This window comes from Monodelphis domestica, chromosome 2, assembly GCF_027887165.1.
Source record: "Monodelphis domestica isolate mMonDom1 chromosome 2, mMonDom1.pri, whole genome shotgun sequence".
Classification (NCBI taxonomy): domain Eukaryota; kingdom Metazoa; phylum Chordata; class Mammalia; order Didelphimorphia; family Didelphidae; genus Monodelphis; species Monodelphis domestica.
In genome coordinates this window covers 263,177,064-263,194,066 of record NC_077228.1, presented here as the reverse complement: position 1 = coordinate 263,194,066, position 17,003 = coordinate 263,177,064, and the positions used below count along the sequence as shown (strand labels likewise).

The 17,003-nt window shown below is 34.2% G+C and overlaps 1 protein-coding gene and 1 pseudogene across 1 annotated transcript; one reads left to right on the top strand and one right to left on the bottom strand.

The window, feature by feature from the left end:
- Positions 1-6,148: 6,148 nt before the first annotated feature.
- LOC130456999 (vomeronasal type-1 receptor 3-like) lies at positions 6,149-7,108 on the bottom strand. Its single transcript, XM_056814839.1, has one exon. It carries the CDS (start codon positions 7,106-7,108, stop codon positions 6,149-6,151), a length of 960 nt encoding a protein of 319 aa, XP_056670817.1.
- A 2,398-nt stretch (positions 7,109-9,506) lies between these two features.
- On the top strand, positions 9,507-10,975 carry LOC100019567 (dnaJ homolog subfamily A member 1-like; annotated as a pseudogene).
- Positions 10,976-17,003: the final 6,028 nt, after the last annotated feature.

The following is a 17,003-nucleotide window of genomic DNA, read 5'->3' as shown; positions in this document are numbered from 1 at the left end:
AATATGGAAATAGGTTTGATCAGGGACACATGTTAAACCCAATGGAATTGCACATCAGCCATGGGAGGAGGTGGGGGAACAGGAGGGAAAGAACATGATCCTTGTAACCAAGGGAAAATATTCTAAGTTGACTAATTAAATAAAATTTTCAAAAATTCAATAAAATTCAATAATTTTACCATGAAATGGGGAGAAATGAAATATTCAAGTAAAATAAATAAAATAGAGAAAGAACAGGTCAGTGCATTGGGAGTGCAATTTAAAAACTAGAAAAAGAATAAATTAAAAAACACAATTTCATACAAAATCAAAAATTCTAAAAATTAAAGGCATAATTAATAAAATTAAATGTATGAAAATCTTTTACTTAATAAATAAAACAGATAGCTAATTTTATGAAAAAATAAAAATATAGATGAACCATTGTTTGAGAACTTTTTTAAAAGGGAGAAAACCAAATTACTAGCATGAAAAATGAACCCACCTCAAACACCAGAGCAAACAACTCTACAGTCTCTGAACAGTACTAAATCTATACTAGGAGCAAAGCAGAATTTCAACATGCAGACAAGGTAGCTCAGAAGCAAATAATAATACAAAACCAGAAACATGTGAAGCCTCAAAGGCAAGGTCAAAAGGGTTTTAGGACTCAAAAGAATCCCTAAAATATTTTGGAAAAATAGTTTAAAAATCAAATAAGAGAAATAACAGAGAGATTCAACAATTGTTCAAGCTTAATGAAGAAACTACCTCTCTAAAAATTAGAATCAGCCAAATGGAAATGGAAACTGAAGATAAAACACTGAAGATAACAACTCCCTAAAGACCATATTGGATGAAATGGAAAAGGAGGCTAAAAAACAAGGAAGAAAACAAATCCTTTTAGAATAGAATTAGCTAAATAGAAAATGAAGCAGAAATGCTTAAAGAAAAAATAATTCACTATAAATGAGAATTGAACAAATGGAAGTAAGCGACTTCATAATAAGTCAGAAAGCAATAATCCAACAAAATCCAAAGAATGAAAAACTAGAAGACAATCTGAAATATCTAACATGGCCTGGAAAAAAAGAATCAGGATATATAATCTAGAAATCATCAGAATACCTGAAAGTCATGATCAAAGAGAGAGAGAGAGAGAGAGAGAGAGAGAGAGAGAGAGAGAGAGAGAGAGAGAGAGAGAAGAGAGAGAGAGAGAGACAGAGAGAGAGAGAGAGAGAGACAGAGAGAGACAGAGAGAGAGAGAGAGAGAGAGAGAGAGAGAGAGAGAGAGAGAGAGAGAGAGAGAGAGAGAGAGAGAGAGACTGGAAATCATATTAAAAGAAGAAATCATTGAGGAAAACTGTCCTGATATCATTTAACAAGGGTAGGAAACAGAAATTCAGAAATTGAAAGAATCCACTGATTGCCCCATGAAAGAGGACACCAAATAAAACTCCCTAGGATTATTACATCCAAATTCCAGAACTCACAGATGAAATAGGTTGATAAAATGGATGGAAAATTTTGTAGACTTAATGTTGGATATACCACTGAGAGACTAGGCCAATAGACCTTTGTAGGCCTGAAAAGCTGCTGGTAGGCCAAACTATTTTACAGCTTATTAAAACATTAAATTGGGTTTATTATTATCAAAATAAAAGAGAAGGGGAGGAGGACGAGGGAAAGGAGTACCTAAGCTATAAAATCTAGATACTCCTCCCTCCTTATATGGGCTTCTCATGAAGCCATCTTCAAGTTCTTCAGGCTACTTTTCTCTACTCTAGCTATCTGTAAACTCCAATACTAGCTATATAATCTGATCTAACTGGTCCTCCAAATTATTGGTGGGCAAATTAAAAGTTCATCATATATTTGATTTCTTGATCTCTTGGTGTGATCACCCTTCTAGGCCAAAGGCCAAGATGGCTGTGCTGTTCTCACTGATAGGGTTTCACTGGGTACTGGCAGCTCTCTCTCACAATAGTCAGAAACAGACAGGGATGGATGTAAAAAATGGATACTTGAATCCAGGACTTCAATCCCCAGAAGTCCTTGCTCCACTTCCTCAGAATGCTTTGTAATCTCACTGAATTCTCACCTGGGCCGAGAGCAAATTATGATTTAAAGGGTCTTCGCTGTAGGTGGGGTCTCTTCTCTTCCTGTCTCCGCTGGCAAACAGATGCGTCTCATGATGTGCTTCTCTTGCTTGTATTTTCTTTAACCCTTGACCTTTAATAAACCTCATAAAAATAATACTCCTTGCAGAGAGAAACTAATTTCTACCTGCCTTCAGTTTCCCCCCCAAATTTTAATCTTTACATGGACCAGATCTCAGGATCTCCAGATAGCTGGAAAGCAAAACACTTCTAGCTCTCAGAGAATAGAGAAGTCAAACCCCCTCAGACTTAGACAGAACAACCAACAGGAAGCTACTTCTCTGCTCCCCTGGAAGGACAGGAACAATGGATCCCAATAGTTTCTAGGTGCCCAATTTTAAGAAGTCCCAGATTCTAGAATAGGGTCTCTCAGTTTCATGCATGTGGTCAGATCCTCTCTGCAAACTTGCCTTTAGCCTCCTTTGCAAATATCCTTCTTTCTTTCATTCTCTCTTTCACAGGGCAAGGAAAAAGTACTGCCAACAGACAGAAGGAAACAATCCTTGTATGGTATAGCCATAGTCAGGATTCAGGAACTTCTATATTAAAAGACTGGGAAACATAAATTGGGATTTTACAAAAGGCAAATGATCTAGGACTACAAACAAAAATCACATACCCTGTGAAGCTCAGCATAATTGTTTGAGGGGGGAAAGTTGATATTTAATTAAATAGAGAACTTACAGACATTTCTTATCAAAAGGCTAGAGTTGAAAAAGAAAATTCAATGATCAAATTCAACACTGAAGAAAAGATAAACAGAAAAGTGAAAACTTAATGGACTCAATAATGTTAAATTGATTACATCCTTGCATGGAAATGTGATAATTAAGATATTGAATCCATCTAGATACTAGAGATATTAAGGGTACTTAAAAACCTGAGACTTAAGATACTAAGTAACTTTATTAGGAAAGAAAGAATATACATAGAAGGAAGGTACCAAGTCAAATATGATGGAATAATATCCAAAAACAAGTAATGGAAGAGAAAGAGAAACACAATGAGAGAAGTAAAAAGGAGAGAGAGAAGGGGGGTAAATGATCTTATATAAAGAAGTGCCTAAGAGTCAACATGGTGGAGAAGAAGATAGGGGATTAGAGGGCAGAGAATGAACCTTACCTTCATTGCATTTGTTTCAAAGTAGGAGTAACATACACATTCAGTCACTTAGAGAAACTTATTTTACCCTACAGAGAACTAGGAGGAATGGGGGCAGAATAAGATTCAGTAGGTATGGACAAGACAGAGGATGAATTGGGGTAGATGGTGGTCAGAAGCAAAACATCTGTGAATAGTATAAGTCTGAAAGAAGAGAGAGAGAGAAGGATAAATGAGGGAAAATAAAAAGGAGAGGACTTCATAGTTAGTGATCATAACTTTAAATATAAATAGGATGGACTCACCCATAATGCAGAATAGGATAGCAGAGTAGACTAAAAGCCAGAACCCAATAATACTATACAACAAACACAGAGCAGGGAGCTACACAAAGATTAAAATTAAGAAACTAGCTAGTATACAATTTATTATGTTTCAGCTAATGTAAAACAAGCATGAGTAGCAATCATGATCTCATAAAAAGCAAAAATAAAGATTGATTTAGTTAAAAGAAATAAGAAAAGAAATTCTTTTCTGATAAAAGGAACCAACAAAGTGCAGAAGAAATAAAAACAAAAATTAATGAATTAAATCATCCTATCCTAAAGAATGAATGGTTTGAAGTACAAATTATAAAGGTAATCAATAATTTAATTAAAGAGGATGACAATGAGGAGATGACATACTAAAATCTATGGGATGCAGCCAAAGAGGTACTTGGGAGAAAATGTATATTTCTAAATGCTTCCACCAACAAAAAAGAGAAAGAATAGAACAATGAATTGAGTACACAATTAAAAAATAACTAGTAAAAGAACAAATTAAACATCACCAATTAAATAAAAAACCCAATTGGAAATTCTGAAAACCAAAGAAGAGATTAATATAATTGAAATTAAGAAAATATTGAACTAAAAAAATAGTTGCTTTTATGGGGAAAAAAACAATAAAATAGAATCACTTTGTCCAACTATATGCAAATGAATCTGACAGTCTAAGCTAAATTGATAAATATGTGGAGAAATATAAATTACCCAGATTAATAGAATAGAAAATGGAATATTTAAACAACCCCATCTTTTTAAAAAAATGAATAAATCCTCAATGAATTCCCTAAGAAAAACCCCAGGATTAGAAAACAATTAACTCCGATACTTTTTAAACTATTTGGGAAAATAGGTTAAGAAAGAATTCTCCCAAATGCCTTTTATAGAACAAATATGGTGCTAATATCTAAACTCTGAAGAGAAAAAAGGAGAAAAAATTTATAGATAGGTCTCCCTAATGAATATTGATATGAAAATCTTGAATAAAATACTAGCAAGGAAATTACAGCAAAACATCACAAGAATCATATGCTATGACAAAGTAGGTTTTATACCAGGAAAACAGTTCAATATTAAGAAAACTATCAGCATAACTGACTATATAAATAACTAAAACAGAAACAATGATTATATGAATACATGTAGATAAAGACTTTGACAAACTATGCAATATACATTCATTTTAAAAACAGTGTAATGAATAGAGATTTCATTTCAGTGATAAACAGCATCTATCTCAAACCATGAACAAGCATTACTTGTAATGGAGAAAAGAAGCAGATCCTGGGACTGTTTTCTCTTTCAGTGTCATGTTTTCATTTTACTGAAAGTGTTGAATTTATGCACATTTAAATTTGTGAGAGCAAAGTTTATATTTTCTCTATTTGTTTCAAATATTGTGTTTTTCTCTGAGTTAGAACTTTTTGTTCCTCTTTCTCTTGTAAAGAAAATAAGTTATTTATTAAGGAAATTTTGCTTTATCTTCAGGCAACTATTGTTACAGGCTTTCTTCCTCTCTATCTCAGGATCCACCCTCCTGTTTCTCATACTGTTTCTCATACTTTCCCCTTGTATGGTTATATTGTTGAATTTATTAATTAATTTTTATTTTTCTTTTAATTAGTTATTTCTTACCCTCTTCTTTTCTCTCAGATTTTAAAATTTCTGCTTGCTCTCATTTTGTTCATTTTTTAAAATTTCCTGTACATTTTTTCTAAAAAGGACTTATTTATTTTTAGTTGGCTATTTTTCACATCTTTTGTCTACTCTTCAGTTTTAATTCTGTAATGAATGAACATGACACTTATTTTATCCCTTATCCCTATATTACTCACAGAATTAAAGGTTCTAATTTATCTATTTTAAGTTTCCTCTTCTAAACAGTATCTATGTTATTTCTAAATCATACAGAGAGTGTAGAATAATTTTCAGAGGGCAAAAATATTTTAACATCTTATTATGCAGTTTGTTATTACCCCACACCTTTTCTATTTTCATTTTTCCATTTCTCCCTAAATGTCCTTTTTGGTACAGGTTCACTCACTTTTTTTTATGGTTTCTGTTGTCTGACAAAATTCAACCCTTACTACCTAAGCAGAAAACTGTCCTTGAAGGAACAACATCCTAGACATCATATTGCTGTGGATTATACCACTTAGAAGGTCTCCATCTCCTATTATAAAATGTCTCTGTGATCTCATGGAAACAGTGCAGCACCATGACTGAGTCAGCCAGTCATGTGGACAACCACATGGTCAGAGTTAGGTTAGATTAGGCTTTAATCTCTACATATCTGCATCTTCTCTTTCATTTTACACAAAAGGAATACACAGTTTATTAATAAGGGTGACATTACCCAAGACAAAAGTTAGCTAGTATGAGTATATGAAGAAAGATCTGACTCTTTCTGTTGCTCATTCTCATACTGAGGGGTGAAAGAGAAAGAAAATTTAATTCAAATTCAGTTATAAGATGAAAAATTCTTTCAAAGGATGTTTTACAAAGTACTATGTTCATGAACTATAACATAATTTCTAGGACAAGAACACTGAAACTCATTGAGGCATTGGGAGAAGATTCAATTCATGGTTTAACTAATTCATCCATAAAATCCTTGTGAGATCTTCTTGACTTCCCGGGCATAAAATTAAGCTTTGGGAAACGATTTTCTCTGGTAATCAGTATTAAGGGACAGAGGGCAGGGTAACATAAACCAAAAAAGGATGAAATGGTGTCCAAGTCAACATGTTTTACAATTGTAAAACTTAAGTATAAGGAGATACAATTGTTAAGCCAGTAGAATAAAACAAAACAGCTCACAAGCAAAAGGATGGTCATTGTAACACTGACCTGAGGCAAAGATCTAGGGGAATGATGATTTCTATGAATGTACTGTACTTGCTTGCTATGTCTATAAAGGAGAAACACCATGTGGGTACTGGACAAACCCATAAGAAAGTGAAAAATAATGTCATGAATAAAAATACTAAGCATAAGTTTAACTGTGACCTTATGACTATTTCTTGATGGAACTACAAAAAGATGAGAAATGTAACGATAGGTAGATATATTGTCATTTGTGACTGCTTCAGTGCTTTGAATGGATGAGATATAAATCAATGCATTGGTGACCCAGAAAAAGAAAAAGTAATGTAATATATATCTGAAAACTCTGACTTTGATCCATGCCCACACAGAGTTGTGTGGACTGATAATGATGGCTTGGAATATACTCAGAAGACTTGTTGTGCATACAGAAAGTCCACGAGAAACTCTGTAAATGTACATGACAATCTTAGTCCCCCAAGTATCAAAAAAATTTCTCATCCCAAAACAAAATATAATTTCTGGGATTCCTCTGGTACAAAGTGTGACTATATTGGTCAAACTCAAATGAGCAATAATGAAGTCCAAAAGTTTCTTCTCTTGAGGCTTTCTGAAGGTAATATAGACATAGTGCATGAAGAGCAACAAATTCCCTACAATACCAATGGCACATTGAAAGAAGAATACCACACCACAGATCAGGTCACTAAGTATCATTTGTCTTCAGGGATTCAGTAGAAACAATACCACAATTAACAGAATAGCCTAAAAGGAAAGGAATAATCAGAAAATCTAAAAATTGAAATGATAGAGTTTTATGATTTCCATAAACATTACAATAAGGTTCTTTTTCTTCCAGCAGTTAGAATATTGAGAAGTTATGATGTCCTATATTAATAGTTCATAGAATCATAGATCTAAGACGTCATATTACCACAGTGATTGTGTACTCTCATTTTGCAAATAAGGATTATGAGTTAAGGGGTATTGAAGTGACTTGACAAATGCCACCACAAGAGCAGAGTAATGCAATACTTTTACAATACATTATCTTACTTCTCTTTTAGATTTAGAAAATTACATTCTACTCATAGTGGACCTTATCTTCACTGGCTACCTCATTTAAAAGCTATGTACTTATTTTAGAGTTGAAAACAGATGAAGGATTTTAATTTTTAAAAAATTCACTTTTGTAATAGTTTCTATATTTTACAAGAGACAGGGCTCTTGTAAATAGGGTTTTGTAATGGAAAAAATGTTACCAATTTTTTTTCTCTTAAAAAATTTCTACATTGCTCATTATCCTATACATTTATACGAAATGTTCTTCACTTCAATGTGCCTATCCATGATGTGGTCACAATTGTCATGTAATTATTTGCTATATAGAATGCTTTCATATGGATTTTTATTTCCAGCAATCTATCTTGAAGTCATTCCATAATACCAATTGTTTGTTTGAAGTGGTATTGCTTTTATGTATAACTATAATTCTCTCTTGGGGAAGGTGAGGGTGGTGGTTATAGAAGCACTTAACCAAATAGGAGGACTTCTTAAACTCCACACAAGCTTGATTTTATTCATTTTTATCTGTTTTATTTTACTGAATATATATATATATATGTATATATATATATATGACTATGCTATTTTCTGACTGTGCTTTGCAAAAGTTGAGGACCAAAAATATTGTTCTGACATGTATTTTAATCTGATCAACAAAAATATCTCCATATGTTGGTACTTGATATGCAATTTACATTTCATTCCCTTGTTCATTATATTAAATTATCATGTCAGATTGTAATACTATTACTGAAAACTTGAAATAGTCTTTTAGTGATAATAATTTCTCTTAGGTCTTTCAAATTCTTAATTATGTTGAGGAGCCATTAGCACAATAGAGCTTGTGTTATTAATTTTTAACTTTTGTTGGTCAACAAATATTTTCAAATGCCTAATATGTTCCAGGTACTATGCTAAGCATTGGGGATAAAAAGAAAGGTAAAAGATCATTCCTGCTCTTAAGAGCTTCAGAATATAATAGGAAACATCATGTAAAAAATGTACAAGCAAGCTATATAACAGATAATTCCCAGAAATGGAAGATGGAGTGTCCTATTCAAGAAAGGGAAAGACCTATGTCACTGCACCACAGAATATTTGGAGAGTGGAGTATAAAAAGATTGAAAGGGTTAGATAGGGCAGGTGGTAAAAAGATTTAAATGTTCTAGTGAGAGAAGCAATAGGACTTTATTAAGTTTACTCTGGAAGAGTCCTTTGACAACTGAATTAGAGTTATTAGGACTGAAGTAGAGAGAGATTTGAGGTAAGTAAACTAACCAGCAGTCTATTGCAATAGTACAGAAATGAAATGATAAGAGCCTACCCCAAGATGTTAGTGGTGTCAGGGAAGAGAAAGTATATATGCAATTGATGACATTAAGGGAAAATCTAAAGAATTTGGCCACAAATGAATATGGGGCATAAGAGTAAGAAGTTGAGGGTGATACCTGGGTGACCTGCCTAGGTACCTAAAAGAAACTTCAAAGGTAAAAGGGAGGGTACAAATAGAAGAGGCCATGGAAGTAAAAATAATGAGTGCAACTTAGGGCATGTTGTCTTAAAGATGTCTATGGAACAAATAATTTGAGATAATTAAAGTGGAATAGGAGACAGGAGAATATAGTTCAAAAGAGAGGTTAGGGTTTGTGTAAGTAGATTAGAGTGTCCTTAGCATGCAGATGGTTACTAAATAGAGATTCTGATGAGACAACAAAGTGAAAATATAGAGGGAGAAGAGAATAAAGTCCATGAACAGAGCACTGTGGCCTGTCCAAAATTACTGGTCATAATTTGGATAAAAATGTAGTAATAGAGACTAAGAAGGAGTTGGCAGAGAGCTTGGGAAAGAACCACAGAGAGCATGAAAACCTAAGACAGGAGGTAACTGACAGTGTCAAAGACTGCAGAGAAGTCAATAAAGGACAGGATTGAGAAAAGACCATTCATGGAACTTTCCAAAAAACTCGGCGAGAAGCGGAGGGTAGCAGCTGCTGCTGCCTGAGCTCCGCGCCCAAGACCTCGTCCCCCTCCCCCCATCTTCTCTTTCTTCCACTCTCTCCCCCAACCTCCCAACCGGCTCCTGGGCGGTCCCCTTTCACCCCACCCCGAACGTGGGCATTTCGACACCCGGCTTACTGAGAGTGTTGCTCCCCGGCTATAGAAAATGGTGAAGGAAACAACTTATGATGTTTTGGGAGTAAAACCCAATGCCTCCCAGGAAGAACTAAAAAAGGCATATAGAAAACTAGCCTTGAAATATCACCCAGACAAGAATCCAAATGAAGGTGAAAAGTTCAAACAGATTTCTCAAGCTTATGAAGTGCTTTCTGATGCAAAGAAGAGAGACTTATATGACAAAGGTGGAGAACAAGCCATAAAAGAGGGTGGTTCTGGTGGTGGCTTTGGTTCTCCAATGGATATCTTTGATATGTTTTTTGGAGGAGGTGGAAGAATGCAAAGGGAACGTAGAGGTAAAAATGTTGTTCATCAGTTGTCGGTGACCTTAGAAGATTTATATATTGGTGCAACAAGAAAACTGGCTTTGCAAAAGAATGTAATTTGTGATAAATGTGAAGGACAGGTGGTAAGAAAGGAGCTGTAGAATGCTGTCCCAATTGTAGAGGTACTGGAATGCAAATAAGAATTCATCAGATAAGACCTGGAATGGTTCAGCAAATTCAATCAGTTTGCATGGAATGCCAAGGGCATGGGGAACGAATCAGCCCTAAAGATAGATGTAAAAGCTGTAATGGAAGGAAAATTGTTAGAGAGAAAACAATTTTGGAGGTTCATATTGACAAGGGCATGAAAGATGGTCAGAAGATAACATTCCACAGTGAAGGTGACCAGGAACCAGGACTTGAGCCAGGAGGTATTATCATTGTTTTGGATCAGAAGGACAATCCTATATTTACATGTCGGGGTAAGGACCTTTTCGTGTGTTTGGATATCCAGTTGGTTGAAGCATTGTGTGGTTTTCAGAAACCAATATCAACTCTTGATAGTAAAACTATAGTCATTACTTCTCATCCTGGTCAGATTGTCAAACATGGAGATATCAAATGTGTACTGAATGAAGGCATGCCTATTTATTGCAGACCTTATGAGAAAGGAATTCTCATAATTGAATTTAAGGTAAACTTCCCAGAGAATGGCTTTCTTTCATCAGATAAGCTATCTTTATTGGAAAAGTTACTGCCTGAAAAAAAGGAAGTGGAGGAGACTGAAGAAATGGATCAGGTAGAACTGGTGGACTTTGACCCATCTCAAGAAAGAAGGCGCCATTACAATGGGGAAGCTTATGAGGATGATGAGCATCATCCCAGAGGTGGTGTTCAGTGTCAAACCTCTTAATGGGGGGCCAGTGAATACTCTTCATTGTAATGCTGGCTCTTGTATGCAATAGTGAATGAGTGAAGGACTACAATCATCTTACACACTCACTACTAGCTATTGTTTTTGTTGTAATATTCAACTATAGTTGTGTTTTGAAAAGTTAATAAAATCAGTAATATAAAATGCTGACTTTGCAATTTATGATGTTTAGTGTGCAAGATAGTTTAACATCATTAATTATTTCCTTATAGTAAAGAAGTCTCAGAGCATTTTTTTCATGACTTGTACTTTTTTGTTTCAATGTGTATATGCAGTAGCTTAGACTGAGGTTTGATTCTTGATTGACTAAATGTACACACACATTTATAATTGTTAAGCTCTGAAATTAAAATTTTGTACTGAATTCACCATCAAAAAAAAAAAAAGAAGAAGAGACCATTCATTTTGGCAATTAGAAGAATGTTAATACCTTTGGAGAAAGAGTACATTTCCTTGACTAATGTGGATAGAACCAAAATTGTATGGAGTTAAAAAGAGACTGAGAGAAAAGAAAAGGAGACACATTTAGAAACAAACAGGAAGAGAGACACTGAATGATAGGAATGGATCGAATGACAAATTTGGGGGCATGAGGTAGATATGAGCATTTTTATAGGCATTATATAAATGGCCAATAGAGGCTTAAGAGAAAGAACTAACAATTAGGGAAGAATTTTTGAAGAAGATGATATGGAAAAAGGTAACCTCATTTTATTAAGTGAGAAAAAGGTGAGGTGACAGAAATCATAAGAGTGATGCGAGATGAAAAGTAGGAAAGGAGCTATGAGACAGTTTTCAACATTTTCAGTAAAATATGAAACAAGTTTCTCAGCATAGTGAGTAGTAGGAAGGGAAGACATGGTAAGATTGAAGAGCAATAAAAGGTTTGGAAAGGCTGCTATGATGAGTGGGAAAGGGAATGAATTAGGGAGATTTAAAAGGATTACCTAGTAGTAGTGAGGGCCCAATTGAGGTTATTGACCAAGCTCAATCAACCCAAGGTAGTTCCGCTTTTTTCCTAACTTTTTTTTTTCAGTAGGATGCATGTAGGAAGAAAGGCAGAGGCAGTGAAAACAATCCAAGAGAAAAGGGTTGGTAAAGCAAGAACAGAGATAAGGGGCAAACAATTTAAGAGAAATAATAGGAAAGAGCTCATTTGATTCTTCAAGAGGTCAAGTTCATAAAGGGATGATAGTGTAGCTAATGTAGGGTTGATGTAAAGGGAAAGAATTGGGGGGGGGAGCAGATCAAGGGCTTGGAGGTCATGGTGTAAATGAAGAACTCTATCTTTCCAACAAAGTACAATATAATAGGGATGTAAAATTCCCTGAAGGAGGCAACCATCTCCGTTGCATGGTCAGAAGTTGCTTAGACCACTTGGAGGCTGAATAATTCATCAAGAGTGACATAGAAAGCGTGGGGCTGGGATTCAGGGCTTTATGTCAAATTTCTTAATCTCTAAGCTATGCTGTCTCTGTTTAATACTTTGTCTTAATGTGTGAGTGGATGATAGCAGCTACTATGGGTTGTGATTTTTCAGTTTTAAGGAAATTGATGAAAGAGATGATAAAAGCATTGAATTAACATAGAGTTTAATTAAATAAATAGAACAAATAGTGTGGTCATGATTCTTTGTCAGGGCATGGGTAAGAATATATGATGATTCCTGTTTCTCCCTTTGTTACCTTTCCATATCACCTGTGTTATGAAAGAGTAGCATGGGAATTAAAACAATGAATAAGTGGCATGCCAGACCAAAAAAAGGCATAAATAGCCCTTTATTGCTGTAGCCTATTGAGATAGCTTAGAAAACCTAAAAACAAACTATTTCAAATCAAGAAACAGGGGATTAGACCTATTTAATGCAAAATAAGTTAATATTCAGAAAATAAAACTGATGGATAAAATACCCTCTTTGAGTGGGTTGAATATAGGCAATAAAAAGAATTTAAAAAGATAAAGGATCACAATATTGCATACATGAAAGAAGAAAAGAGAATGATAGAGGAAATCAGTGGTATAGAAAGATTAATGATGAGACGGCAAATGAGTCAAGAAAATATAAGATAAACTAATCAAAGAGGAATGGAATGCGGAGAAATAAATCTAAAAAGAACAATAGTTAAAAAGAAAATTTGAGTAATTGAAAAAGAAAAATGCTAAAATATGGGAAAAGAGGACAAGATTCAATGAATTCAGCTTATTTTTATTTTATGAGTTGTGTATGGGTATCTAAGACAAGTACAGAAACAACAGTGACATTATAAATATAAATGTATTGAAATTGAATTCATTGTTAAAAGCATTTGCCACATTCAGAGCACAATCAGGGAAAAGAAAAAGATTGACTGGAAAAATAAAAGGAGAATGAATAAAGGCAGTAAAATTAAAAAAGAGGTAAGTTGGACTAATACAATGATGATCAAAAAGAGAAGTAAAGAAACAAATAGAGGTTATAGGCAAGGAAAATGGCATAGTGGACAGGAGATATTTTAAAAGATGCTTGTGAAAGAGGAAGAGAAAAATGAAAGTGAAAAAAAGAAATTGTTTTAAAAGAAGATAGAAGGAAATAGGGGAAGAGGGAAGAAAAATGAAGCAGAAAAACTACCAAAAAACTGAAGAGAAAAATTTTAAAATAGATACATTTTTTAAAACCTAGGAAAGTGGAAAGAAAAATCATTGTGTATGCATGTTTATATATTAATTGTCATATATTCATTATAGTCTTATTTTATGGAGGGAAAGGTGATATAAAGGGGGAAAGTATATTAGAAAAGGGGAAAAGCTCCTATATTACATACCAATATATCTGCATAGCAACAAAATATGGGAAGAGGAAGAGAAATAATGAGATTCTTTGAAAAATCTCTTCTCTAATATCTTTCTCAAATTTGAGGAATAAAGAGATACTTGAATCCCTGTGGTCTCCTTGCTACTATGGGGAAGACTGACAGTCAGTAATGAGAGTAGATTCAAGATTCAATCTTGCTGCTCTCATAGTGCATCTCTGACAGGATGAATCAAGAGGGCAATGACTGGAGTTAAATTATAGATAAGCAAAATATATGAGCTCATTTCTCAACAGGAGTGTGATTATTATATCACCTGTAAGAGCTTTGAAACATTAGGCAGGGGGGTGTCCCCAGCCTCTTCCCAATAATAAGAATTGCCTCTTATATGGTCAAATCATCTCTGTCATCAACTAATTGGACCTAAGTATGAGAGTGGAAAGAGTATTAATCAGGAAATTTAAAAAAGAAAGGAAAAGAAGGGAAAAGAAGGAAAAACAAAAAGTTAGTTCACAATATGGGCATGGTAATAGTAATATTGCCTAGCTTTAAAACAAGAAGTGAAGGAATCTGGGAAATGACAGAAAGACAGAAAAAAATCAAAGAAAATGAAAGATAAGTGAAAATATAAAAGAAATATTTTTAAATGGAACAGAAGAAAAAAAAGTAAATAGACCAGGTGATAATCAACCTGAAAGGGAGAAAATGCTACCAAGGGGAAAAATAAAACAAATGAAAATTAAAGGTTATTTGTTTTTCTTAAAAGAGAAATAGCAACTTCCTAGCTGTGTGACCCTGGGCAAGTCACTTGACCCCCATTGCCTACCCTTACCACTCTTCTGCCTTGGAGCCAATACACGGTATTGACTCCAAGAAGGAAGGTAAGGGTTTAAAAAAAAAGAGAGAGAGAGAAATAGCAATTAAAGGAAATGTTACTATATAAGAGGTAAAAGAAAAAATTTTAAGATCAAATATATAGAAAAGAGTTTTTAAAAAGAGTAAATCAGAAGAAAATAGACTATATGAAGTGAAAGAATGTGCATATATGGAGAGAAAAATGTATATCTACACATAGGTGTATAGATATATTATATAGAAATGAAGAGTATATAAGATATAAATGGGTAATATATAGGAATAAAAAAATTGGAGAGTATATAATATACCCTCTTGTCAATGATAACTCCTATTATATATTAGTATGTATGTTACATTCATTATTTGGAGGAAAATAGAAAGAAAAAGAAAAATGCATTAGAAAAGGAAAAGGGCATGTATATTAAGTACAAACACATGTGTGTAATCACAAATAGAGAAAATGGAGAGAAAAAAATAAAGATTCTTTGAGATCTCTTTCCTAACCTTTCCCTATCTCAAAGTCTGAGGAACAGAAAAGTCACTTACTGAATTTCTGTGTTCTCCTTCCTGTAGTGAGAAAGACTGACAGCTAATAGTAGTAGAGAAGGGAACTGCTAGCATTAAGGTTGAAAGAACCTTGATACTGTCAGAGTGAAGTCGTTGACAGTCTGGGTCTGGAGAGCAATGACTGGGGTCAAATTATAGAGAAGCAAACTACATGAGCTCATCTCTCAATGGGCTGTGATTATCATGTCACCTTTAAGGACTGTGACACCATCTATAATGAGTGTCTCCAGCCTGTTCCCAACAACAGCAAATACATCTGATATGTGTGAATGATTTCTACCATCAACTAATTGAAATGGTTCATTACAAAGGAAAATTGCTCTCTTGAAGACAAATCTTTTGAGGTTTCAGGTGTTTGATTTTAATTAGGGAAAATGAAGTTCACAGGAAGGAAGAAACATAGCCCTTACTTTTGTCTCTTGTTTTTGTTACTCTTGAGTGATATCAGTGTCAATTGCTAACCATTTGTACCACCTAGGAATGAAAATAAAAAATTTCTTTCTAATGGAACGACTTGAAAAATGTACATTATATGCTCTGGTCTTTCTGCTGAACATATATCCTCTGTCATAGGGACAGAAGAAGGAAATGATAAGATAGTTCAAATCCACTGAAGTCAAACCCCTTCATTTTAGAGATGAAGAAACAAAGGTAAAATGAGGTTAAGTGATTTTCCCAAGGTCATAGTAGTGAAAAAGGATCAGAGAGAAATCAGAGGGGAAATTTTAACCCAAATCTTCTTCTATGCCATTTGATCAATGAGTGTCAGTAGTTTATTATAGACCATCCAAGGCAGAAGAGCCATAAGGTCTAGGCAAGGAGGGGTAAGTGGCTTGCCATCGTCACATAGATAGGAAGTGTGATTTGAACCCAGTACCTCTCATCTCTAGACCCATCTCTCACTGTGCCACTGAGCTACCCCATTTCATGTCTACAATATTGATGAGTTCAGGAATCATTGTAGTGATTGGCATAATGATATTTAGAAGGTTCAATGACTGGAGGACTAGACCTAAAATCAAGAAAACCTGTGTTCAATTGTTGCCTCAGAAATTTACTTACAATGACAACTGGGCAAGTCATTTAAGCCTCTAGCTACCTTAGTTTGCTCAATTGTAAAATAGAAGTAAGAATAGCACCTCTTTTACAGAATTGTGGTGAGGATCAAATGAAATAATATTTTTAAAGCACTTAAGCACAGTGTGTATCACATGATAAGCACTTAATAAAGCCTTCCTTTATTCTTTTATTCCTTAAATCTTTCCTTTATTTCTTCTTTCTTCCAAACTTCCCAGTTACTTAATGATTATAACCCACTCAGCTTCTGTTTCTTGGTGAAAGAAATCAGACTAAGTGGAGTAGGAAAAAAAGAAGTCCTGACATGCATTGGGCACTAAATAAATGTGTTGTTGCTCTTGCTGTTTAGTTTAGTGTACATCATCATAAGCTATCAGGTGCCATTTGTCTGCTTCAAAGATACATATAATACATAATTGTTACAATCCAAATGTTCAACAATAAAAGAATAATTAAGTAAGTTTTAGGACATTAATTCAATAGATCACTATAATTCAATTTAAAACAAGAATGAGGAATATAAAGGTACTGGGAAAGATTCCTTTTTTTCTCTAAGGGTAATAGCAATTATTAAAATACCTCTGGAAAATTCATTTGTTTCCACAACTCTTGTTTCAAGAAACTATTTCTGTTTTTTCTCTTACTCTTCTCATCTAAGGTCATGATTCCCTACCAAGAGTATGCTTACTTGCCATTTTGACATTTTTATTCCTTAGGGCATAGCTAACAGGGTCAATCAACAATGTAGAAACAGTAGAGAACTGTGCTATTATTTTCCCTTGTCCTGGAAGTAACTATTGGTGGGCAGCACTTACAAGGAGACAATTGTAAGATGGAGTTCACATGTCCAAAAAACCCACTAAACCCACTAAATCCACTAA